At 49.3% G+C, this 24,522-nt stretch overlaps 1 protein-coding gene across 1 annotated transcript; it reads left to right on the top strand.

The window, feature by feature from the left end:
• The first annotated feature begins 4,864 nt into the window (after window positions 1–4,864).
• LACTBL1 (lactamase beta like 1) lies at window positions 4,865–23,992 on the top strand. Its single transcript, XM_032613905.1, has 7 exons — window positions 4,865–4,984; window positions 12,518–12,653; window positions 13,824–13,933; window positions 15,972–16,129; window positions 17,141–17,379; window positions 22,301–22,406; window positions 23,011–23,992. The coding sequence occupies exons 1-7, from the start codon at window positions 4,964–4,966 to the stop codon at window positions 23,990–23,992; spliced, it is 1,752 nt and encodes a 583-aa protein (XP_032469796.1). The 5' UTR covers window positions 4,865–4,963.
• Window positions 23,993–24,522: the final 530 nt, after the last annotated feature.

The raw sequence follows: 24,522 nt of genomic DNA, 5'->3' as shown, positions 1-24,522 counted from the left end.
CAAGTCCAATGCCTGCAGACCACTCCTCCATCTGAACCTGGGGCTCTCTCCCCAGGCTTGGTACAGACTCCGTGACCAGATGGCTCAGGCCTCCACAATGGGCTTTGCACTATTACTCCAGGCCTCCCTCTAGCATTAATGTCTCCTCCAGCATTGCCAACACCACTGGAAGTACCTTATAAGCTCAGCTGATTTCTCCCCTTGTTGATTTCTATGCCCGTTTGGCAGGCTTATGTTTCAGGAGCCCCTAGGTCAGGGGGTGGACCTTGGAAAAACAATTTGGACTTTACTGGAAAACTTTGGGTACTCACTCCAGGTTCCTAGCAGCGAGATAGCAGGTGGGCTCCAGAGGGGCTTCCCTTCCCAAAGCAGAAATGATTCCACATGGTCTCTACTTCCCCTGGGGTCTCCAGGGGCCCTCAGCACTGCAAACAATTCCCCTGGTACCTGAGCTCAGACCACATCTTGTTTACTTGCAAGACTGACCTCACATTTGCCAAAAAAAAGTAGTGAAGGGAATGAGGGGTCCCTCTCCTGGAGCGCATTCCAGGATGTTTCCAGCTATGCCCTGACCCCCATATCTCTCTCCACATGATGACGAGAGGTTGGATGGACAACCAAGTGCCTCATTCAGTGGCTGACCCTCTGCCTCCAAGTTTTCCCAGTAAAGCCCCATTTGCACCTGTGCTGCGTGTACTTTCAGTACTTCACCCAGTACTCTCCTGGACCTCAGGGCTCAGTCCTCAGATCCCTTCTTTACTCCTTCTCACTCCCTTGTTAATGGCTTTAAATATCATCTACTGTTACATGTCAATGCTTTTCTAAATTGTGTCTTTGTTACAGACCTCTACATCCCAGACTCAAATGTGTAACTGCCTACTTTCACACCTTCACTCAGACATCTCAGAATCCATACAGTCAATCCTGAACTCTGTCCCTCCGCTCAAACCCCCTCCCACGTGCAGGTTTCCCCATCTCATAGTAAAAGTCAATTCCCAGCTTCCAGTTGCTCAGGCCAAAGAGTTTGGAGCAGATCCCCACTCCTCTCTTCTCTCATATCCAGCTCTAATTTATTGGCAGGTCCTATTGGCTCTTCCTTAGAAGCATATGCAGAGTCTGGATATTCTCCCTGCCTGGGTGCACCAGGCCACCACCATCTCTCAGCTGAACAAGGCCCTGGTCTCCCTGCCCCCACCCTTGCCCTCTAGTCTGCTCTCAGCACTGAAGCCGGAGCGCTTCATGTCTTCCCTGGTGGTACAGTGGTTAAGAATCCGCTTGCCAATGCAGGGCACACGGGTTTGAGCCCTAGTCTGGGAAGATCCCGCATGCCGCAGAGCAACTAAGCCCGTGCGCCACAACTACTGAGCCTGTGCTCTAGAGCCCATGAGCCACAACTACTGAGCCCGTGTGCCACAACTACTGAAGCCCACGTGCCCAGAGCCCATGCTCCACAACGAGAAGCCACCGCAATGAGAAGCCCGCACACCACAGCGAAGAGTAGCCCCCGCTCGCTGCAACTAGAGAAAGCCCGTGCGCAGCAACGAAGACCCAACACAGTCAAAAATAAATAAATTTATTTAAAAAAAAAAAAAAGTCAGGTCATGCCACTCTGCTCCAGACTCTACAACAGCTCCCACCTCACTCAGAGTGAGAATTATAGTCCCTCCTGTGGCCTGGGGGGTTCTCCATGACCTGGCTCCCCAGCTACTTTTCCCACCTCGCCCCTACTCTGCCCCTCACTTAATCTGCTCAGCCACTGGCCTCTTCGCTTTTCTGTACACTCTCACCCTAAGGGCCTACCATGGACTCTCTTCCTCTGTTGTCCATATACCTACCTCCCTTACTTCCCTTAGGTGATTTGCTAAACATTTCTTTCTCAAGGAGGCCATCCTGACCGCCCAATTTAATACTATAATCTACCTCCCCTTACTTGGCTCTACTTATTTTTCCATAGCATGTATCGCTTTCTAATATACTATTTAACATGCTGTCCCTGCTAGAATAGGTGGAGAGGCAGGGGAGAGAGTAAAAGTAGAAAAAAATGGGGAGAAGGAGAGATGGAGGAAAGGGAAGAGAGAAGGAGAGATTCATGGGATTGTGAGGGGGAGCCCTCCAAGTCTAAGGGTAATCAGAGTGGTTACTGTGTGCACTTACTGTGTGCTTTAGGAGTCTTATCTCATGTAATCCTCACTCTCACCCCAAGGGGGTAGGTTCTATTTCATTACCCTATTTTACAGATCAGCACATTGAGGTCCAAGAGAAGCCAAGAAATCTGACCAAGGTCACATAGATAATAAGTGGTGGAGCTGGGTTTTGAATCCCAGTAGTCTGACTCAAGGGTCCAGCGGGTAGGGTTAGACTATGCATGTAAGAATTTGGATTTTTCCATAGAGCAGTGGGCAACCTTGGAAGGTTATTTAAGCAAATGATTAATATGATCTCTCATCTTTAGAGAGAATGAATGCATGGGGCTGTTGCGGGGATTATCTTGGTGCACGGATGGAAAGCCCTTGGACAAATGCCTAGAGAGAGAGAAGCATTCAGTGATTAAATAAATGATCCTTTCCAGGAGGCTGGAAGATTTTACGTGTGGGCATCTGGTGCCACTGTGTGGCCATTGTCCTCTATGACAGGGTATGGATTCTGGTCTGGCTAAATTTGGTAGTGCAGGGGCTGGTCTGGGTGGAGAGAAATGGCTGCATTAGGGCTGAGGGAAGGGGCGAGGGAGGAACTCCCAGAGAGGAGCCGGTGTCCTGGGGGTGAGGATCCTTGTCAGCAGAGATGCAGAACCCTGGAATGGATTAACTGATTCAGATATTTAGCCCTGGTTTGGCAGCACAAACAAGGATGAGACGTGGTCTTTACCCTAGAAAACCTTATAGTCTGATGGGGAAAAAACATGGGAGATGCATTAGTGTCTGGGAAGCAGAGAGGACTCCTGGGTTGGAATCCCAGTCCTGCCACTTCTGGGGGACTTCACTTCTCAGAGCTTCAGTTTCCTCACTGTCAAACGGGGACAGAATAAAACCTGCCTCATGGGACTGTTGTGAAGACCACAGAGGGTAACACAGAAGGCACTAAGCATCTATATGGGGCACACTGTCTGCATTCAATCTGTGACCCAGAGGCAGGCTGCCCAGCCTGCTCAGAGCCTCACTAAAGATGAACAAAGCAGCCAGCTACAATGGGAAAGAAAACCTGGGTCCCAGCTCCATTGCTGTCACTAAATTTTCCATGTGACCTTGGCAATTCATCTCCCCTCTCACAGTCTGTTTCACCAGCCATACAATGTGGAGCTTGGACAAGATTACTCAGACCTCTTCTCTCTCTAACTTATCACGCCCCCTTTCCGGGTCAGCCCAGATTTTTGGTCTTGGGGGATACAGAATTAGATCCATGAAGGCTGGGCTTCCCTGGTGGCTCAGTGGTTAAGAATCCGTCTGCCAGGGCAGGGGACACGGGTTCGAGCGCTGGTCTGGGAAGATCCCACATGCCGTGGAGCCACCAAGCCCGTGCACCACAACTACTCAGCCTGTGCTCTAGAGCCCGCGAGCCACAACTACTGAGCCTGCATGCTGCAACTGCTGAAGCCCGTGCTCCTAGTGCCCAGGTTCCGCAACAAGAGAAACCACTGCAATGAGAAGCCCGCACACCACAACGGAGAGTAGCCCCCGCTCACCGCAACTAGAGAAAGCCCACGCGCAGCAACGAAGACCCAACGCAGTCAATAAATAAATAAATAAATAAAGAGAAGCTAACCTTAACAGAACCCTTACTAGGTGCCAGGTCCTGGGCTACCTGCTTTGTATACACATTGCAGTTTAATCCTCACACTAGCATAGATATCATCCCCATTTTATAGATGAAAAATCAAAGAGGGCCTGACTTACCCAGGCTACACAGGTAGTCACAGAACTGGGATTTGAACCGAGTTATCCGAATATGTAACAACTAGGCTGACCCCAGTGGTCTTCATACTGTGTTCTTTGGAGCCCAGGGTTCCTCAGAGGTAGCTGAGGAACTGGTGTGGGGGATGGCAGGTCTGGGAGGCCTGTGGGTCAGGCCGAGGCTGTTTCCTGGCAGTTCCCATCATCTCTCCTACGCACATTGGGCTTGGCAGACACTCCTTCTGGAGAGAGCATACGTTTGCCCGCTAGCCTGGAGCATTTTGGGTCACGAGGCGGCACACAGTCTCCCTGACAGATGTGCCCCACTCCCGGCTGCTCGGGGACCCCAGGAACTAATCCCCATAGCGTAAGACACACAGAGGGATTAGTGCTGAGAAATCAGGCACCACGCACCACATCTGCCAGCCCCTGGGGAGCCTGGGTGAAGCCTGCGCCTCAGAACCCAGGATGTCATTCCTGTCCCCTGGAACACGGGGCTCCCGGAGGCACTGGCCAACCATGGCTGGGTCTGAATTGCCCCGTCCTTCCTGAGCCTTCCAGAAGCGGGTGAGTTGGGACCAAGCACCCACGGGTCTGACAGGGTTGTTTCTGACAGGGTTGTTTCTGAGGCTTGAAGAAGGAGGAGGAACTGGAAGCAGAGGCAATGGCAGGGAGAGGGTGACCAATTGTCCCAGTTTCCCCTGGACTGAGGGGTTTGGGACTTTCAGTGCTGAAATCAGGACAGACTTGGCAGACCTGGACAGTTGGGGTTTTTTTGAATTTGTTTCCCCTTGCCTTTGAGGTGGAGCTTCATGAAATGGAGACATGATCCCTACCCTAGAAAACCTCAGTCTGATGGGGAAACAACATGGGAAGATGCATTAGTGTCTGGGAAACAGCGAGGACTTCTGGGTGCAAATCCCCCATCCTTGTCTTCTTGCATTTCTCCAGCCCCCTCTTCTCTTTTCCAGCCTCCAGGACCTCTCTTTGCCTTCTCTCCACTGACTCAGTTTCTTGTTTACAGGGTCTCCTGGGCTATAGAGCTGACTCCTCAAGGGGCTGGAATCTTCCACACCATGGAGAGAAGGAAGACCCAGGTGAGGCATAGCCCCACAAAGGCTTGCTTCAAGCATTGACCTAAATCATAAATCACCCCTCTATCACCTTCATTGTCATCACTAACGTTTCTAGAGTTTGTACCGCAGGCCAGGAACCATTTCAAGTGTTTGCTGTGTATTAACTCATCAAATTCTCAAAACAAACCAGAAACAGATCCTCTTCTTCTTCCTGTCTCAAGGGCCCTGACTGGAGTGCCCCAACTCATCCCCAACTACCTGTTCTATGAAGCTTTCCTCCCCCTCCCACCCCGAGGCTGAGCTCATGGGTACCTCAGAGCCCCCAGAGCCCTCTGATATGATCTGTTTACATCTCTCTCCCAGAGAAATTATTATGACCCCACTAGATACCAGTCTGTGAGCAGCTAGTTTCAAAGGGCTTTGCATGCATTTTCTCACTTACCCTCATCTAAATTCTATGAGGTGTAGGAATGATGGCCATTCCCATTATACAGACAAGGAAACTGAGACTCAAAGAGGGGAAGTCATTGGTCCACAGCTAATAAGGGCAGAGCCAGAATCAAGTCTCAGGCCCCAGAGCCCTTGTGTCTGACCTCTTCACCATCCTGCCGGCTCCATGAGGGACAGATGTTAGCCAAAGGGCGTAGCACTGTGCCCAGCACACAGCCAGCTCCTGGAGATTGTATTCTGAATGAATGACTGGACAAGGAGTGCTGTCCCAGAGTGGCCAGTTGGGAGAAGAAAGGTGAAGGTTTCTGGGCTGCAGACCACCAGGGGAAGGAGCTGGGTGAACCGCGTTATGGGTGGGGTTTGGGAGAGCCTGGATCTCCCTGAGCAACCCCTCCGCCAGCGTTTTCCAGCTGGGAAGAGAGAGGGGAGAGATGCCAAGTGACATCTGCAAGTGTCAATGTGAGCAGCTGGTGAGCACCTTCGACATTAAATACTCACCCCACCTTTGTGTCTATTGGAATAAATTCTGAGACTGGAGACAGACATGAGATGAGGCTGGGCCCCAGAGGAGGGCTGCGCATTGGGGATGCAGAGAACCCAGTCACATGTTGTGGGGGCATGCATAGACAGGGCTAGAATCCCAGCTCCATCATCCACTGCCAATGACCTCATCGAGTCATCGAATATCTGTGAATTTCATTCTGTTCCTGAAAATGAGAGGATAATGCTGTGTCATAGGTACTTGTTAAGTGAGATCAGGCTGCCCTCGACCAGGGCACCCTCACAGGGCTTGCCCCAGTGGTCCTTTGCTCACGCTCTAAGAGGGGCACCTTCCGACTCCCCTCCCACACAAACCCACGGCAATGCCAGAGAGCCTCCCCATTCACTCCTGTGGCTGAGGCACAGACTTGTGTCTGGTGTCACCCCTCTGACACCCAGGTGGAGACAACCTAATGCTCTCGGGATCTTTAATGGCTTCATTTAAAAAAACCTGAAGTACAGTTTATATGCATTAAAATTCACTCTTTTAGGTGTACAGCTCCATGTGTTTTGACAGATACATATGGCCCTGTAACCACCATCACAATCAGGATAGAGAACAGTTTCATCACCTTCCCAAATTCCCTTCTGCCCTGTTGTAGTCTATACCACCCTACTCCCGGGTGGCCATTGATTTGTTTTCTGTCCTTGCAGTTTTGCCTTGTCCAGAGTGTTACGAAAATGGAATTATATAGTCTGTAGCCTTTTTAAAAAAAAATGTTTTCAAAATGTATGTGTTTATCTATTTGGCTGCACTGGGTCTCAATTCCGGCACATGGGATCTTCGTTGCTGCGGGCCAGATCTTCGTAGCGGCGTGCCAGATATTCATTGCTGCATGCGGGATCTTTAGTTGAGGCATGTGGGATCTTCAGTTTCAGTAAGAGAATTTCTAGTTGTGCAAGTGGGATCTAGTTCCCTAACCTGAGCCCCCTGCATTGGGCGTGCAGAGTCTTAGCCACTGGACCACCAGGGAAGTCCCTATAGTCTGTAGCCTTTTGAGTCTGGCTTCTTTCACTTAGCATAATGTATTGAAGATTCATCCACATGATTGCGCATATCAATAGTTTGTTCCTTTACACTGCTGAGTAGTATTCCATTGCATGGATGTACCATAGTTTGTCTATTCATTCACCAGCTGAGGGACTTTTCCAATCTTTAGAAATTATGAATAAAGAATGGTTTTAATGTGAACCCTAAATTCTAGAGCTGGAAGATACTTTTGAAGTCAAATGAGGTTTCCAGATGTAAAAGTAAACCCTTTGTAAATAACCCAGCCCTCTCCAACAGTTAAAGAAGTGGAGGTTCAGAGAGGGGAAGGGACTTGCCCAGAGTTATAACTGACTCAGAAAGGTAGGGCTGAGATTTGAACCCAAGTCTTTCCACTTGCAGGACAACATAAAGTTCAAAACATACTTCCTGAGAACCTGCCAGAGCCAGGTGGAGTGCCGGGTGTTGCAGGCATCAAAGCCAAGGTCTTGGCGCTGGAGACACTCACCACCTTATCAGTAATCAAGAAAATGCAAACTAAACGTAGCAATGAGAATCACAGGTGGTGAAAGTATAAATTGGAACAACTTTGGAGAGCAACTGGATAGTATCTGGTTAAGCTGAAGATGGCTCTATCTTACCACCCAGATATTTCACTCCCAACTAAAATGTATAAAATGCTCACGTCTTTAAGGCAGCCTGGCCCCACAGTCCATGCTCTAACTATTACACTACGAATTATAGTCATACAGCAGCATACTCTATAGAAGTTAAAATGGATAATCCAGAACTACATGTATCAAATTGGAAAAAGAGTAAGTTGAAGGAGGATAATACAGTAAGATATCATTTATATAAGTTTTAAAATCTGAAAAACAATACTATGTGCTGCTTATGGATCCATAAACACATAGTAAAGGAATAAAAACATGCCTGATAATGATAAACACCAAGATCAGAATGGGTGTCACATGTGGGGAGAGGGGGAGAAGATTGAGATCTGCAAAGGGGACAGAGGGCTTCAACTCTACCTAAAATGTTTTATTTTCATGCGTTCATTCATTTAACAAATATTTATTAGGGACTGCTATGTTCCAGGGACTGTTCTAGTCACTGGGAATACTACAGTGAACAAAACAAAAAAAGTCCCTGTTTTCTAATGGGATGGGATGAATAGACAACAGACTCAATAAGTAACATAGTATTTTTTATTTTTTTTAAAAATTATTTATTTGGCTGCACCAGGTCTTTAGTTGTGGCACGCAGGATTTTTTTTTTCTTTTTTTGGTTGCAGCACGCAGGATCTTTGGTTGCAGCATGTGGGCTTTTTAGTTGCGGCATGCAGGATCTAATTCCCTGACCAGGGATCGAACCCAGGCCCCCTGCATCGGGAGCACAGAGTCTTAATCATTGAACCACCAGTGAAGTCCCTAGTACTTTTTAAATATGAGGAAAATATGGTAAAATGTTAAGATTTAATCAAAGTTGGATGGTGGGTGCTCAAGTGTTCATTATATTCTCCATATATTCTTCTCTATGCTTGAAATATTTCATAAACTTAACAGGCCGGCAGGGCTTGGTGAATGGCTGGGGGTGGGGATTGAGGGGCAAGGAGCGGCCAGGGAAGACCCTGAAATTTCTAGCTTGTGTGACTTGGTGGAAGCAGGTGCCATAAAGTGATGTTGAAAATATTAGAGGAGGAGGAGGAGGAGGGAAGATAAGCAAGTTTTGCCCTGGATGTTGGGTTTCAGAGGTGTGGGGACTTCCAGGTAGAAATATTTGGTAGGCAGTTGAAAATGGTAGTCTCAAGCTCAGGGGAGAGAGCTGGGCAGAAGCTGTAGAATCAGTAATCATTAGCACATGGCTGGTATCCTTGTGCATGAGATCACCTGGGGAAATTACGTCTTTCAAGAAATTTGTCCATGTCATTTAAATTGTCAAATGGATTGACATAACATTGTTCACTATACTTTCCTGTAGGATCTGTAGTGGTGGCCCTCTTCCACTTCTGATTAGGTAATTTGTCACCTAGGGATTGTGTGTGTACTGAGGAAAGAGGAGGAGGGGAGCCAGGTACACTATGTTTGTAGGACAGAGGTGAAGGAGGAGCCCTTGGAAAGGGAGATAGGGAAAGAATAGTGAATGCAAGATTTGGTTAATACCCACCTCCTCCGAAAAGTGTAATCCCCAATAGGGTAGGAAACATTTTCTTCGCTGTTTATCAGTATATCTCTAATATCTGGCTCAGTGCCTAGCACATAGTAGGCATTCAATTATAGCTAATGCATTATATAGTGTTTACCACGTGCCCACCACTGTTCTAAGTGATTTATATATATATATATATTTTGTGTGTGTGTGTGTGGTACGCGGGCCTCTCACTGCTGTGGCCTCTCCTGTTGTGGAGCACAGGCTCCGGACGCGCAGGCTCAGCGGCCATGGCTCACGGACGCAGCCGCTCCGCGGCATGTGGGATCCTCCCGGACCGGGGCACGAACCCGTGTCCCCTGCAATGGCAAGAAGACTGTCAACCACTGCGCCACCAGGGAAGCCCTAAGTGATTTATAAATATTAACTCATTCAATCCCTGCAACTGAATACAAGTAGGTACTATTATAAAAAATCATTATTGTGATATAATTCACATACCATAACATTCACCAATTTTGTGTAGAATTCTGTGGTTTCTAGCATATTCACAATGTTGTATAACCAGCACCACAATCAATTTTAGAATATTTGCATTACCCCCCAAAAGAAAACTACCCGTTAGCAGTCACTCCCCATTCCCCTACACCTCCAGCCACTGGCAACCGCTAATTTACTTTCTGTCTCTATGGATTTGTCTATTCTGGACATTTAATATAAATGGAGTCATATAACATGTGGCCTTTTGTGGCTGGATTTACCATGCTTTCAAGGTTCATCCATGTTGTACTACTTCATTCCTTCTTATGGCCAAATGATATTCCATTGGATATATCATATTTTGATTACCCATTCATCATTTGATAGACATTTGGTTTGTTTCCACTTTTTTGCTATTATGATAATGTTGCTATGGACATTCAAGTACACATTTTTGTGTGAGCATATGTCATCTCATTCACCAGAGTCAGTAGAGATAGCCTAGTGGTTAAGGATGCCAGATTCCGGAGCCACCCTGTATGGGTTCAAGGTCCAGTTCTGCCACATAATACTGTGTGGTTTTGGGTAAATGGCTTAGCATATGTGACACTCAGCTCCCTCACTTGTAAACTAGTGGTAATAATAATACTGTCTCATGGGATATTGTGAGAGTTAAATGATTTAATATGCATAATGTACATTAAAGTCCTTAGAATATTACCCCTCACACAGGTGCTATGTTTTTTGTCTCAAAACAACTTTGCAAGGTTATTACCTTTCCTACTTTACAAATGAAGAAACTGGGAGTTGCCAAAGGTTTTATGGGTCTTAGGGTGGTGTATCCTGGATTTGAATGTGGGTTTTGCTTTGCAAGGTTATCTTCTGTGACTGAACATTTCAGAGGCCTGAGTTTGAGACCCAGCTCTCCAGCAGCTGGCTGATTCTCACTCTTCAATGATTTGTACTACTCTCACCCACTCACTCAGCAAATCCTCACCACACCCCGAGCACAGGTCAGCCACTGAGCACAGCAGAGAGATTGTGCAGAGTTGGGCTGGCCAGGAGAGCTAGGCCTTAAACACCAGCACGCTAGCTCCCCAAGGGCGGGAATTCTGATACTGGTACACTGCTGAGCCCCCAGGGCCTGGAACAGTGCCTCTCACCTAGTAGGTGCTCAATACAGAGTTGTTGAAAGGATGAATAAATGAAACAGAGCCCTCAATCCTGGGACAAGGGTCCTGAGTTTTGAATTCCTTCCCAGCTCTCTCATTCTGCAGGCCCTCTAGGAGGGACAGAGAAGGATTAGGGGAGATCAGGGAAGAGTCCTTTCACATCACAGTTTAGGTTACAGCAGCAATGAAGATAGTTCAAAAGAGACGTAAGACACATTAAGACATAAAGGTGGAGAGTCAGGCAGATTGGATCTGAATCCCAGCTTTGCCACTGCTGTGCCCTGTGACCTTGAGCAAGTCCCCTAACCTCTGCGAGCCTCATTTTATCACCTCTAAAATGAAAGTTCCCAAACCAACTTCATGAACAGACTATGAAATGTGGTAAGATAATACCTGTTAAGTGAATAGTGCAGGGCCAGGCTTAAAGCTGGCACTCAACATATGATATTTATTATTTTTTAGACAAGTCCTTTCCTTCCTGTAACTTCAGTTTGCCAACCTGGAAATGAGAAAGTTCAACAAATGACTGTGAAGGCTCTTCCAGAACTTTGGTTGAGCAGGCCAGAGACAGAGATCAAATGCTAGCTCTGCAACTAGCTGTGTGACCCTGGGCAAGTCATTTAACTTCTCTGAGCCTCATCTGTAACATCAGGGCACTGAGGGAGCCTACCTCACAGGGTGCCATGATACGCCTCTTAAAAGGCTTTTAGCACCGTGTCTGGGACACTAACTGGAGGTGGTACTGTGTTTCCAGGATTCTAAGTTGGCTGTGAGGGAATACATCATTCTTCCTGGGGGCCAGGTCGCCACACACACTTTCTCTTTAGATTCCTTGCCACCTCCCCACGCGGCCTCTTCCTCCTCCCTCTCTTGGACTTCAGGCCTTGGTCTCATCGTCTTATGCTCCTTGCTTCCTGCCCTCGCCCACCTCCCAAGCCACACTTGCTCAGCCCCCGCACCTGTCTGAGGAAAAGGCCCCATTTCTCTGAGCCCCACCCTTTCTTGAGCTTTCCAGGCAGGTCCCTTTTCACTGCAACGGTTTTTATACTCACTTGGCAGAGAAACATGGGGGGCGTGGCGATGAGACCAGCCACAGCTGGGAGACACCAGCCACACCTTGGGAGCCTTACGCAGGCCCGCTGCAAGAACACACCGTTGGTGGAGGCTTGGGAAAGCGGGTGTGTGGCGAGGCATGGGGCGAAGCGAGTCTCCTGGGAAGCCTTGTCCTGTGTTCTCAGGACCCACACATTCCCTCCACAACATGTACCGAGCAACCAGGATAAACCAGAGGCCGTGGAGGACAGAGAGTGAGGAAGTGGCCCCTCCCTGGGAGAACTCACACTCCGTGAGGTGGATCAGCTAACCGTTGTAGAACAACTGTGTTAGAGAGAAAGCTGGATGTGCACCACAACGGAGGCTTGTGCCTAGTGCCCTGTTGGGGACTTGGGTGAGGAGAGTTGGGGAAGGCTTCATGGAGGAGGTGGCATTTCAGTGGGTCTTAGATGTTTCACTAAGTACATAGGAGAGAGAGGGCACACCCAGCAGAGGGAACAGGCTATGCAAAGGCACAGAGGTGCAGAGGTACATATGGGGCAGAGCTGTTGAAGGGGCAATCCTGGGAAGGCCCTTGGTTTTACAGGTGTGAAACTTACCCCGAGCTGTGGGCTCTCCTGATGTCTGGGTGAACCTAAGGCATAGGAGGGGCCAGGGCAGGGGTCCCTCTCTCCTCCCTCTTGCTGACCCCCTTGGGGGTGTGCCTTGTCCTTCCCCTTGCAGGCTGGCCGGCAGCTCAGCCTGCTGAAAGGGAAACAGAAGTGGCTCTTCCCGGTTTCCTGCAGCTTCTTCTTTGTGCTCTCTGTGCTCATGACTGGCTGCTTCCTGTGGCAGTATTACCTCCCCAAGCTGAAGACCGGTGAGTGCAGGAACACCCTTGAGTTTCCCCCCACCCCCGGAGGTCCCTGGGGGCTTTGAGCCGCCACTCCTGATCTGAGACAGGAGGGAGGACAATTCTGACTCCAGCTCTCACTAACTGTGCATCTTCGGGCCAGTCATGTGATCCCTCTGCGCCTCGATGCCCTTCTAGAGTAACTGAGGATCTAATACCACTGGGGGTCCCCTAAGCCATCGACTCCAGGGGTAAAACTCAGGGTCCCCCCAAAAGTGCAAACAGTGTTTCCCTTGCTCTTCCTTGGGCCCCCGAGGTGGGATCTTCAGGCCCTACCTCCCTTTAAAGGCACTGCCCCAGCTATATATAAGACCCCGGGAGGAACATGTCCATGTGTCCATGGACAGCAGCTGCCATTTCTTGGTCTCTCCATCCTGGGCTGGTCAAGGCTCAGCAAGTGAACCACCACTGCTGGTAACGCCAGGCTCATGCCCTAGGGCCAGCCCTCCCAGCTGGCACAACCTCACCACAAGATACCAGCCATGGGCAGCCAGGGGCAAAGGGCAGAGCATGCCCAGGAGGAGACAGCACAGTCCTACACTCACTACCTGCTGCTTGGCCTTCGAGACACCAATCAGGCCACAGGCGCCTGTTGGTAGCCCTTCTCTCTTCGCATGACGAGCTTCCTCCCTCCATGTGGTCAGCAGACTTAGACAAGTTCCAGCTCTGTGGGGCAGGCTCAGCCACATCTCTACCGTCCCCCTTTCTCCAGTTCTGATTATATATTTGGGTGGAGAAGTGGACTCAGGACCCCACTTAGGCTTCAGGCTTAAACCACCAGGAACAACTCATTTCATCCCCAGAGCTGTGCATCCGGGCGTTAGGGTTTGAGTCCCATCCTACTTTTGTCCAGGTGTGTGGCTTTCTTGGAAACGCAGGGGGAAGGTGTGGACCTTGGCAGGGCAGGATTCAGGCTGTGAGACCATCACAACGGCCTCCAGACCTCCCTGCATCCTCTAAGGACAGTGTGGGGTGGTAAGGGTATGAGAACCCCCCAAGAGTACAAGAACCACTCTTCTCTAAACCTTCCACTGCCTCCTGAGATCACCCAGAAGTGAGAGAAAACCCAGTGGGCAATGGCCCCTAGACTACTAACCTGATCTCTGTCCTCCACTCACCATGTGATGTTCCCTCCAGGCTCCTTGGGACCAGAGGTGACTTCTGCCCCCGTGAGGATGTGTCCCCAGCACCCTGAGCCTGTGCCCCTGGCCCACCCCCTCCCCGTGTTGAAGGAGGCCCTGAAAAAGGTCAGTGATGAGCCAGGAGAGAACTGGCTGTGTGGGCTAGGCCCGATTGATGAAGGGGAGGGCATATCCTCTGAGCTGGTAGTGGCATTCATTCATTCATTCAACATATAATTCTTTTTTTAAAAATTAATTTATTTATTTGGCTGCACTGGGTCTTAGTTGTGGCACACGGGATCTTCGCTGTAGCAAGATCTTTAGTTGCAGCTTGTGGGATCTAGTTCCCTGACCAGTGATTGAACCCAGGCCCCCTGCATTGGGAGTGCAGAGTCTGAGCCACTGGATCACCAGGCATGCCCCCCAACATATAATTCTTGAGCACTTACTCTGCGCTACACACCAGGGATATGGCAGAAGAAGATACTGTCCTGCTCTCAAGAAGCTACTAGTCTTGGAACAGTCAAGATAGTAAATATTTATAACACAGGGGTAAGAGTGAGGATAGAGAAAGTTTAGGGTACATGGTGACACAAAGGAACTGGACTGGGGGTCAGGGAAGGCTTCTGGAGGAAGTGGTGTCTAAACTGAGAGGTGAACAAGGAGTAGATACCCAGAGGATATGTGTGTGTATAATGAGGGAGCTTGGGGGTGTGAGAGGTGTGCTTTAGATAGAGGGAACAGCGTGTGCAAAGGCCCAGAGGCAGCAGAGTCAGTATGAGGCATATACAGAGAGGATATTCAGTCTGGTGGGGCCATTAAGTGGGGGTGGAGAAAGATGAGATAGGAGAGGATCACAGAGGCCACTGAAAGATGATTAAAGACCCCACAACACAACTTTTACCATTGCAGAATGGCTTAACACTAGAGGGGGCTGTCAGCCAGCTCTTGTCTGTGCCATTCTGCCATTCAGACCCTACCCACTTGGGTCACTCACCTTAGGAGACACACAGATCAGAAGTGTATGTGCAGCAGCCTGGTGGTGGTGGTGGGAGATGGTTTGAAACTTCATCCGAGGAACAGCTGAAGGGAAGGAGGGTGATGTGTCCACATAAGAGCAGGCGTGGGCCAGTGCAGAGAGACACAATCCCTGCCTGCAAATACACAAAAAGCTTTTGTGAAGGAGAGAGAGCAGAAGCGCGCTATTTGGCTCCCAGGGGTCAGAGTAATTAAAAAAAAATAAAGCAACAATAATAACCATAGCAGCCTTCTAGTGAGCACCTGGTACATGCCACACACTGTGCTATCTTCTCTATGTTACCACCTCATGAATCCCTAGCTAAAGAGGAGGAAACTGAGGCTCAGAGAGGCAAAGTTAGTGCAGGGGTGGAAACTACAGGTAGACTGAGCTCAATTCAGGGAATGTAAAATCTCTTGGCAAGGAGGTGCTGGAGTTAGCATAGGGTTCTAATCCTGATTCCACTAGCCATTAACCACCGGGGCAAGTCACTTCATATCTCAAATTTTCTCACCTGTAAAAGGGGGAGAAATCAGCAATGACTTATGAGGATTAAGTGTAACAATGTATGAAAATCATTTTATACTGTGTCTGGCATGTTGTAAATGTCCAGTAAATGTTAGCTGTTAATCACCATCATTATACTACATAACTGAAAATAATGAGGTATTTTCAATAAATGTTCAAAGACAGTGTTAGGGGCCCTCTATATATACTGAATTCTCCAACACTAGGGGGTCAGACTCAGCCTGTTGGAGGTTTTTTAGGGCATCAGACACAGGTTTGATTAGATCAGGGGTTTTAACCCCTCCCTCCTCTTACGTATTTCCAAGGAAATGTTTCTTTGGACAAAGGTCTTATGAGGAAAACTTACATACAAAACAGTTTCCAGGGGATCTGCTCTGATTGCAGCTGGGTGGGGTCCCTACCCCATGGGACACGGTCTGAGAACCCAAGGTCTGGAGGCTCACTGGGCTCCCTTCCAGCCACTAGGGGGAGAGAGTGGAGGGGAGTCAGGCAGGGGGTGCTGTGTACAAGGTGTGGTATGTGAATGGCACAGTGTACAGAACCACATGGGGCCTGTGGGTGGGGAGAGGGGCCTGTCTCTGCACCTGTACTCTGAGGCACCCGCTCTTCTCTTCCAAGGTGGACAGGCTCCTGCGGCAGGCACTGTCTGCCCCAGGCCTGGCTGCTATGTCTGCAGTTGTCATCCACAACGACACTGTGCTCTGGACCGGGAACTTCGGGAGGAAGAATGGTTCAGACCCGGCTTCTGGGCCCCCCAATGAGTACACCATGTACCGGTCAGCTGGGGGACCACCAGGGTCTTGTGGAGGGGGCAAAGGGTGGTAGGACAAGGGGGACCTAGGAGGTAGGGGGACTCAAGAGAATCATGACTGGGGGTCTTAGCTGCCAGGGCCCTTTATTAAGTCTTGGCAATTTTATAGATGAGGAGACTGAGGTCCAGAGAGGACCAGTGAGTGCCTAACATCACACCACAGTGGTAACAAGTCAGGAAGGAATCCCTTCTGGAGAGCCCTTATCCTAATGCCTCCCAAACTAGAAAAGGCGCCCTTATGTCCCACCCCACGCCCCTTCCACGTGACACTAAAGAACCGCAACCAGTTCCTGGGCCCTCGACCTGGGTCTCTGCCATTTGGCAGCAGTGGCCCAGATGGAAGCAACTTGGGACAAACTGCTGCACACCCAGAGTCTCCCCTCCTGGGTGCTGCCTGTAGGCTCCTCAAAGCTCACAGTGCCAAGTGAACACATTTGCTCCCTGAGATGCTGTGAGGATTGCAGGGCTTCCACTCACACTGCACCTGCTATGTGCCAGGCTCAGGGCAACAGCTATATTTATCACTTATTGAGCACTTACTACCTTCCAGGTGTGTTGCCAAGCACTTTGCCAGCACAATCTTGTTCGATCCTTTCTACAACCCATAAAACAGACAATGAAACTGAATCTCAGAAAGGTCTAGCACTTGCCCAAGGCAACTAAGCTGGTGAGAGGCAGAGATAGGATCCCAACCCAGGTCTGTCCCAGAGAGGGAAGTGCCTGGTGAAGGGCCTGGCATGGGGGAGGTGCTCGAGAGTGTCCATCTGGCCCAGCCCCACTTCCCCTGGTAAGTTCTCAAGCATCCCAAAGGCATTCTACAGAGGCTGGTGGATTTCTGTCTGAGATGCTGAATAAGGGTGGACTCAGTGCTTTCCTAATTATACTAGAAAGTTGGAGGCTGGGGGGTGCAGGGTGGAGGTGGGTTGTGAAGCCCACAGGATACCCTCTGCACCCTTGTGCCCCCCACATTGTCCAGGATCTCCAGCATCTCCAAGATCTTTCCCGTGCTGATGCTGTATCGCCTGTGGGAGGAGGGCATCGTGGCCTCTCTAGATGACCCTCTGGAGCGGTACGCCAGCACCTTCACCATTAACAACCCACTGGGCATGGCATCAGCGCCCGAACAAAAGAGCTTGATGGATGGTCTGGAGGAGGTGGGCCCAGCCCCAAGGCCTTCACCCGTCACCCTCCGAAGGATGGCCAGCCAGCTCTCAGGTAAGTGGCTCTGAACTTAATGTAGCTCAGCCCAAACCATTTCAGGTAGGGGAACCAAGGAGCAGGTTCTCATCCAGCCAGGCTGGGCCCACTCTCTGCTCTGCTTCCTGAACTGGCCATAGCTCCCTCTCATCCTTCCTGGGTGGTGGGTCAGGGGTAGAAAGATTGGGTGAGTTAAAAGCTGAGGTGGGGCTTCCCTGGTGGTGCAGTGGTTGAGAGTCCGCCTGCCGATTCAGGGGACACGGGTTTGTGCCCCAGTCTGGGAAGATCCCACATGCCACGGAGCAGCTGGGCCCATGAGCTGTGGCCGCTGAGCCTGCACGTTCGGAGCCTGTGCTCCGCAACAGGAGAGGCCACAACAGTGAGAGGCCCGCGTACTGCAAAAAAAAAAAAAAAAAAAATGCTGAGGTAAAACCTGGGAATTTAGGTCAAGTGGACAAACTGTTGGAAGGTCAAAAGCAAGCTGACAGGTCAAGATCTGCTTATCAGATCAAGAACAAGTCAACAAGTGAATATTTGTTGACAATTCTACAAATTATATATTTTATATATTATTTGAATATAATATATATTCTACAATTATACGTTAATTTCCCTTAATATATAAACCATTACAAAGACCAAGAACCCAACAGAAAAATGGGTAAAGGATAGGAACGGAACAGACAGTTCACAGAAAAGGAATATAAATGGCTCTTAAGAATATTACAAAATATTAAAAGATGCTCAACCTCATTCATAACAAAATAAATGCAAATTAAATCTCCTGACAGACATTTTCCTCTTATCAGATTGGTAAAGGCCATAATGGTGGGTGTACTGAGTTGGTGAAGTTATGGTGAAACAGGCCCTCTTATACATCAGTGGTGGAAATTTAAATTGGTGCAACTTGGGACTTCCCTGGCGGTCCAGTGGCTAAGACGCTGTGCTTCCACTGCAGGGGGCACAGGTTTGATCCCTGGTAGGGGAACTAGGATCCCACGTGCTGCGCTGCACGGCCGAAATAAAGAAAAAAAAATTGGTGCAACCTGTGCAGAGGGCAATTGGTAATACCTGTCACAAAAATGTATATATCCTTTGACTCAGAAATTACACTTTTAGTTAATTCTCTTACAGATGTATTCACACATGTGCGGTATGAGGTATGTACACAGTTATTCACTACAGCACTGTTTGTGATAGTGAAAAAAAAAAGATTGAAACAACCTAAATATAAATAGGGGAGTAACTAAATAAACTATGACACAGTTATACTGTGTATATCAGATTATATATTATAATTATTATGATTATACTGTGTATATATTATAATTATTATGATTATACTGTGTATAATCAGATACTATTGTAGCCCTAAAAAATGGGTAATAACGTTCCTTGTGTACTGAGATGCACATACAATCTTAAGTGGGTAAAAAAGCTCATAACAGCATATATTGTAGCTACCATATGAATAAATAATATATACACATATAATGTATATATGTATATGAATGTATATGTATAATCCATTTGTAATGTATCTGTTATATAACATATATATTTATATACACATATATTACGTGTGTGTGTATATATATAAAAATGTGTATCACATATTTTTGGAAGGGAAAGGGATTGAATCACTGGGCTGCCTCCAGGGAGGGGAACTTGGTGGCCGCGGAGAAGAGTGGGAGGAAAATTTTTCATTGTATACCCTTTGGTGTCTTTGGACTTTTGAATCATGTAAATGAATTACTTATTAAAAACAAATTATATAATAATAATGATGATAATAAAAGATGTGCTAACAAGCCAAGATGAAATCTACATGGTGGAAGGGCAAGGGCAGGCTGGTATACTGGAAGACAAAGCCAGTGAACAGGAATTGGGCAGGAACGGGTGGGAGGGGGGCTGTGCTGCATGGTGACTGACCCAGCCAAGGAGGAGAAGGCAGGCACCAGCTGCACCACCCCAAAATGCCTTCTATTGTTCATATTTGCAGTCACCAACCCGTCAACGCTAGATGGTAGGAATCCACCATAAGTGCCTACTATTTCATCATTTTACAAAGTGCATCCAGGCCTGAGGTCTCAGTCTGTGGACATGGCTGGTTAGCACTCCCATTAGCAGATGGTGAACCTGAGGCTCTGCCAGATAAGGGAACCTCCTGAAGTCATCCAGGCAGGACAGGATCAGAGCCTTGGGGGAGGGTGGCTTAGTGGCCAAGGGCATGAGCACTGAAATTAATTCCAGCTGTGTGATCTTGGGTAAGTCACGTAACCTCTCTGAGCCTTGTTTTACTCCTCTGTAAAAAGACTGGTTCATGCTATTTTGCTGTATTAAATGTGCTAATGAATGTCAAGCACTTAGCAGAGTACCTGGCACACAGCAGGTACTTGTCAACGTAGCTCTGGTTGTTACAGCCAAGGGTAGACCTAGGTTTATGGAGGCCTGATGTAGATATAATTTGGGGGTCCTCTTTAAAAATACAATATTATAAATTCAAACTTGGATACAAGCCTTGGAAGGGGTCATACAGGTGAGAGGCTCTGAAGCTTTTGCTCCATGAGCCTCCTATTAAATACACTCCTGTTTATAACCTGACCCCAGGGCTCCCTCTAGGGGTACACTGTGGATTCTTCTTCATCTGTACCCAAGGGACCCAGCACAGGGGTCTTGTGGTTGTGGTCAGTTTAAAAACACCCTACACGGGCTTCCCTGGTGGCGCAGTGGTTAAGAATCCGCTCGCCAGTGCAGGGGACACAGGTTCGAGCCCTGGTCTGGGAAGATCCCACATGCTGAGGAGCAACTAAGCCCACGAGTCACAACTACTGAGCCCACGAGTCACAACTACTGAGCCCACATGCCACAACTACTGAGCCTGTGCGCCGAGAGCCCATGCTCTGCAACAAGAGGAAGCCACCACCATGAGAAGCCCATGACCGCAACGAAGAGTAGTCCCTGCTCGCCGCAACTAGAGAAAGCCTGCATGCAGCAACGAAGACCCAATGCAGCCAAAAATAAATTAAAATAAATTAAGAAAAATGCAACCCCCGCCCAAACAAACAAAAAAGCCCACCCTACGTGTCCCAAAGCCCACCAATTGAGCATACAGCTGCCTGAATGACTCTGTTATACGTTCCCAGTATTTTTTTAAAATAAATTTATTTATTTATTTTTGGCTGTGTTGGGTCTTCGTTTCTGTGCGAGGGCTTTCTCTAGTTGCGGAGAGCGGGGGCCACTCTTCATCGTGGTGCCCGGGCCTCTCACTGTCGCAGCCTCTCTTGTTTGCGGAGCACAGGCTCCAGACACGCAGGCTCAGTAGTTGTGGCTCACGGGCTTAGTTGCTCTGCACCATGTGGGATCTTCCCGGACCAGGGCTCGAACCCGTGTCCCCTGCATTGGCAGGCAGACTCTCAACCACTGCACCACCAGGGAACCCCCCCAGTATCTTTTATGATTGACCTTCACCCTAATCTAGAGCTTTCTCCCATTCTTGGAGCTTTTCATCCATTCTTAGTTAAGTTTTGTAACACCTCACAGGGAAACCACTGCAGGTGCTTCAGCCCACTTCAAGGTGAGCAAGTAGAGGCTCAGAGAGGTAAAGCATATGGTTTGGGCCACACAGCAAGAAGTGTTAGAGTCAGAATTTAAACCCAGGACTTGTGACTCCATCCCCCAGCTGCTCAAGCCAAGAGCCTGGAGTTAGTTATCCCTGATTTCTCTCATTCCCACACCCTGCACATCCCCTCCAGTAGCAAATTCTGTTGGCTCCATTATCAAAATATGTCCAGAATCCAACCACTCCTCACTCATCCAATCCACCAGCATTTAGACATGGATTTTTGCAAGTCTCCTTACAGGCTTCCCGGTGTCTGCCATTGCCCCCCAAAGTCTGTTTTCACAAAGCAGCCAGAGCAACCCTGATATATGTCAGATCACATCGCTCCTCTGCTCAAAGCCCTACAGTGGCCCCATCCCAATCAGAGAAAAGGCCAAGTCCTTGCAGTAGCCTATAGCACCCTACAGGATCTGGTGCCTGCACCCCAATATCTCTCACCTCCAAAGTCTCCCCTTTTCTCAGTCCTTGCCAGCCACACTGGCTCTTTCCTGCTGATCCTCAAACATGCCAACAGACTCCTGCCTCAGGGCCTTTGCACCTGCTCTTTCCTCTGCTTGAGACATTCTTTTCCTCACAGAGCTATGTGGCTCTCTCCCTCACCTCCTCGAGTTCTCACCTGCTCAAGGGTCACCTACCCTGTGAGGCCTTTCTCTGACCACTCTGTATAAAATAACAATCCCTCCTTTCATACATGGAATTATTTCCCTCCACAGCATGCATATTTATTTGCTTCTTGTCTGTCTCCTCTGCTAGAATGCAGACTCCACACGGGCAGGGACTCTGTTTTGTTCACTACTGAATTCCAGTACGCAGAACAGTCTTTGGCACGAAAGAGATGCTTGAACACTATTGTTGAGTGAATGGGTGGGGAGGATCCTAATCCTGTGATCCTGTCACATCCAATAAACAGAACATTCCAAGTGGCCGGAGCAGCCAGTTCCACAAAACCTATTGCGGCAGTGACCGCAAGAATTTTATGGAATCAAATATCTATGGTTGATGATAACAATTATTTTTTGAGCAATTACTATGACCAGGAACCATGCTAAGCATTTGATTTCACCAAATCCTCACACCGGCCATATGACATAGCAATTATTTCCCTCATGTTACAGATGAGGGGACTCTGGCTCAGAGAGGTTAAATGGCTTGCCCAATGAAACACAGGCAGGATTAGAGTCTATGCCAGAGCTTTTTTTTTAAAGGTGATTTTGTTGTTATCTCTCAACTCATGGAAGGTAGGGGAGGGGGTACAGCCAGGGGCCCATCATCCCACCATCAGCTGACCCAGCAGGTCTGACCACTGCTCCTCCCTAGGGCTGCCCCGAAGGCTCCGTTCCACTTCGCTGCTGTGGAGGGGCAGCACCCAGGAGGCCCTGAACCTGCTCAAGGATGATGTGCTGGTGGCAGACCCAGGAACCAGGTAAGGAGTGAGCCCTGATGCCCTACCAATGTTAGGAACCTCACAAGGTGACATACCCCTCCTGGGAGAGAACCTATGTCACCTCATCCTAGGTGGTCAGAGCCAGGAAAGACCTCGCAGATCACTGATGACAACCCCTGTTCCACAGCTGGGGGGTCTGAGGACCATAGAGTGATGGCAGAGCAAGGCAGCAGGGAGCTGGGCCCAGATCCAGTCCTGTTTGAATCTCATGTTTTTCCCATTAATCAACTCAACATTTATTGAACACTTACTCTGCGCTTGGAATCTGTTAAAATGAGATATAGCAAGCAAACGAATCCAACCAGGTCCCTCCTCGTGGAGTTTGCATTCTTCTGAGTGAACAGTGAACATTCTTATCAGTGAACAGATAAACAAGATAAATACAGACTTTGCCAAGCGCTGGAAATAAATGGGATGCTGATGAGATAGGGAGTGGATAGCTGGTGTAGCCAGCCACTGAACAGAGAAGCCATCAGAAACTCTGATGGCTTTGCAGACAGTCTGAGCAGGTGGGAAGGGTTTATTTAGGGCCTGGAGATGTCCATCCGAGGCTGCATCCTAGCTTCCACCCCTCCTCTTCCAGATGCCATTACAGCACGCTGGCCTTCTCGCTTCTGGCCCATGTCCTGGCAGCCCACACCGCCCAGGGTGACTACCAGCACTGGATCTTGGAGAACGTGCTGGAACCGCTGGGGATGGAAGACACAGGCTTCGATCTGACACCTCCTGTGCGTGCCCGCTTGGCAGCTGGCTTTTATGGCAGCGGGCGGCCGGCGCCGCTATACGATCTCGACTGGTACCGCCCGTCGGGCCAGATGTACTCGACCACCGCTGACCTGGCCAAGCTGGCCATGGTGCTCCTGGGCAGCAGGCCCCAGCGGCTTCTGCGGCCAGACGCGGCTAAGACACTACTGGCGCCGCTGCTGGCCTGCCCGGGCGCCTACTTCGCCAACGAGACTGGCACACCGTGGGAGTTCCATGCGCAGCGGGGCTACCGCGTGGTGCGCAAGGACGGTGACCTGGACGGCTACGCTGCCACCTTCTCCCTGGTGCCGCCGCTGCGCCTGAGCCTCGTGCTGCTCCTGGCCGGGCCGAGGCCGCCAGGGCCTGACCTGGTGGCTCAGGTCTACGATGTGCTTCTGCCGGCTATGGAGAGTGCCCTCCGTGAGGCCGTGCTCAGCCCGGCTCCGCCGCCCAGCGCACGACCCTTCGCTGGCTACTTCACTTTTGCCAATTTGACTTTCTACGAAGTGCGCGCCGGGCCGGCGGGCGAGCTGCGCCTGCGCCAGTTCGGGCCCCGCGTGGAGGCGCTGGTGCCCCCGGCGTTCCGCACGTTGGCTCTGCGCCACCTGCGTGGCCGCGTCTTCCAGCTGTATGTGGCCCGCGAGTTTCCGTGCGCACTGCCGCTGGGTGACTCCTGGCTGTCCCTCGAGGCCCAGCACGGGCAGCTCGTCAACTTCTATCCTTTGGACCACCACGGGCTTTCCCCAGGCTTCGACGTGCCAGGCCTCAACACGTACCGGGTGATGCGGCTGTCTCACAAGCCAGTATTCAAGACCCAGTGACCCCTGTTCAGAGCCTCCCCTTCTCTCGCCTGGCAGCTTTCCATCCTAGCTCTGCAAGGTAAGGCTGCAGGGATGTCTATTAAAGAACTAAGGAGTTGGCAAAGTGGGATAGGGCCGTTCTACTCAAAGTGTGGTCTGTGAACCACAGCCGGTGGCGAACTGTTTGTTATCCATGGGAGAGGAAGAGTTTACAGAAATTTAGTGAGCATTTAGAAACTTTAATAGCAAATTGACAGTACTTTTATGTCTGTTGAATCTAAGAATATGGTCTAGCATTGTGTCTTTTAAAAATCAACCTTATATGTATGGAAACACAAAAGACCCCAAATAGCCAAAGCAATCCTGAGAAAGAAAAATGGAGCTGGAGGCATCAGGCTCCCTGACTTCAGACTATACTACAAAGCTACAGTAATTAAGACAGTATGGTACTGGCACAAAAACAGAAATATAGATCAATGGAACAGGACAGAAAGCCCAGAGATAAACCCATGCACATATGGTCACCTTATTTTTGATAAAGGAGGCAAGAA

This window comes from Phocoena sinus, chromosome 1, assembly GCF_008692025.1.
Source record: "Phocoena sinus isolate mPhoSin1 chromosome 1, mPhoSin1.pri, whole genome shotgun sequence".
Lineage (NCBI taxonomy): Eukaryota > Metazoa > Chordata > Mammalia > Artiodactyla > Phocoenidae > Phocoena > Phocoena sinus.
This window is presented reverse-complemented; position numbering and strand designations above follow the sequence as displayed.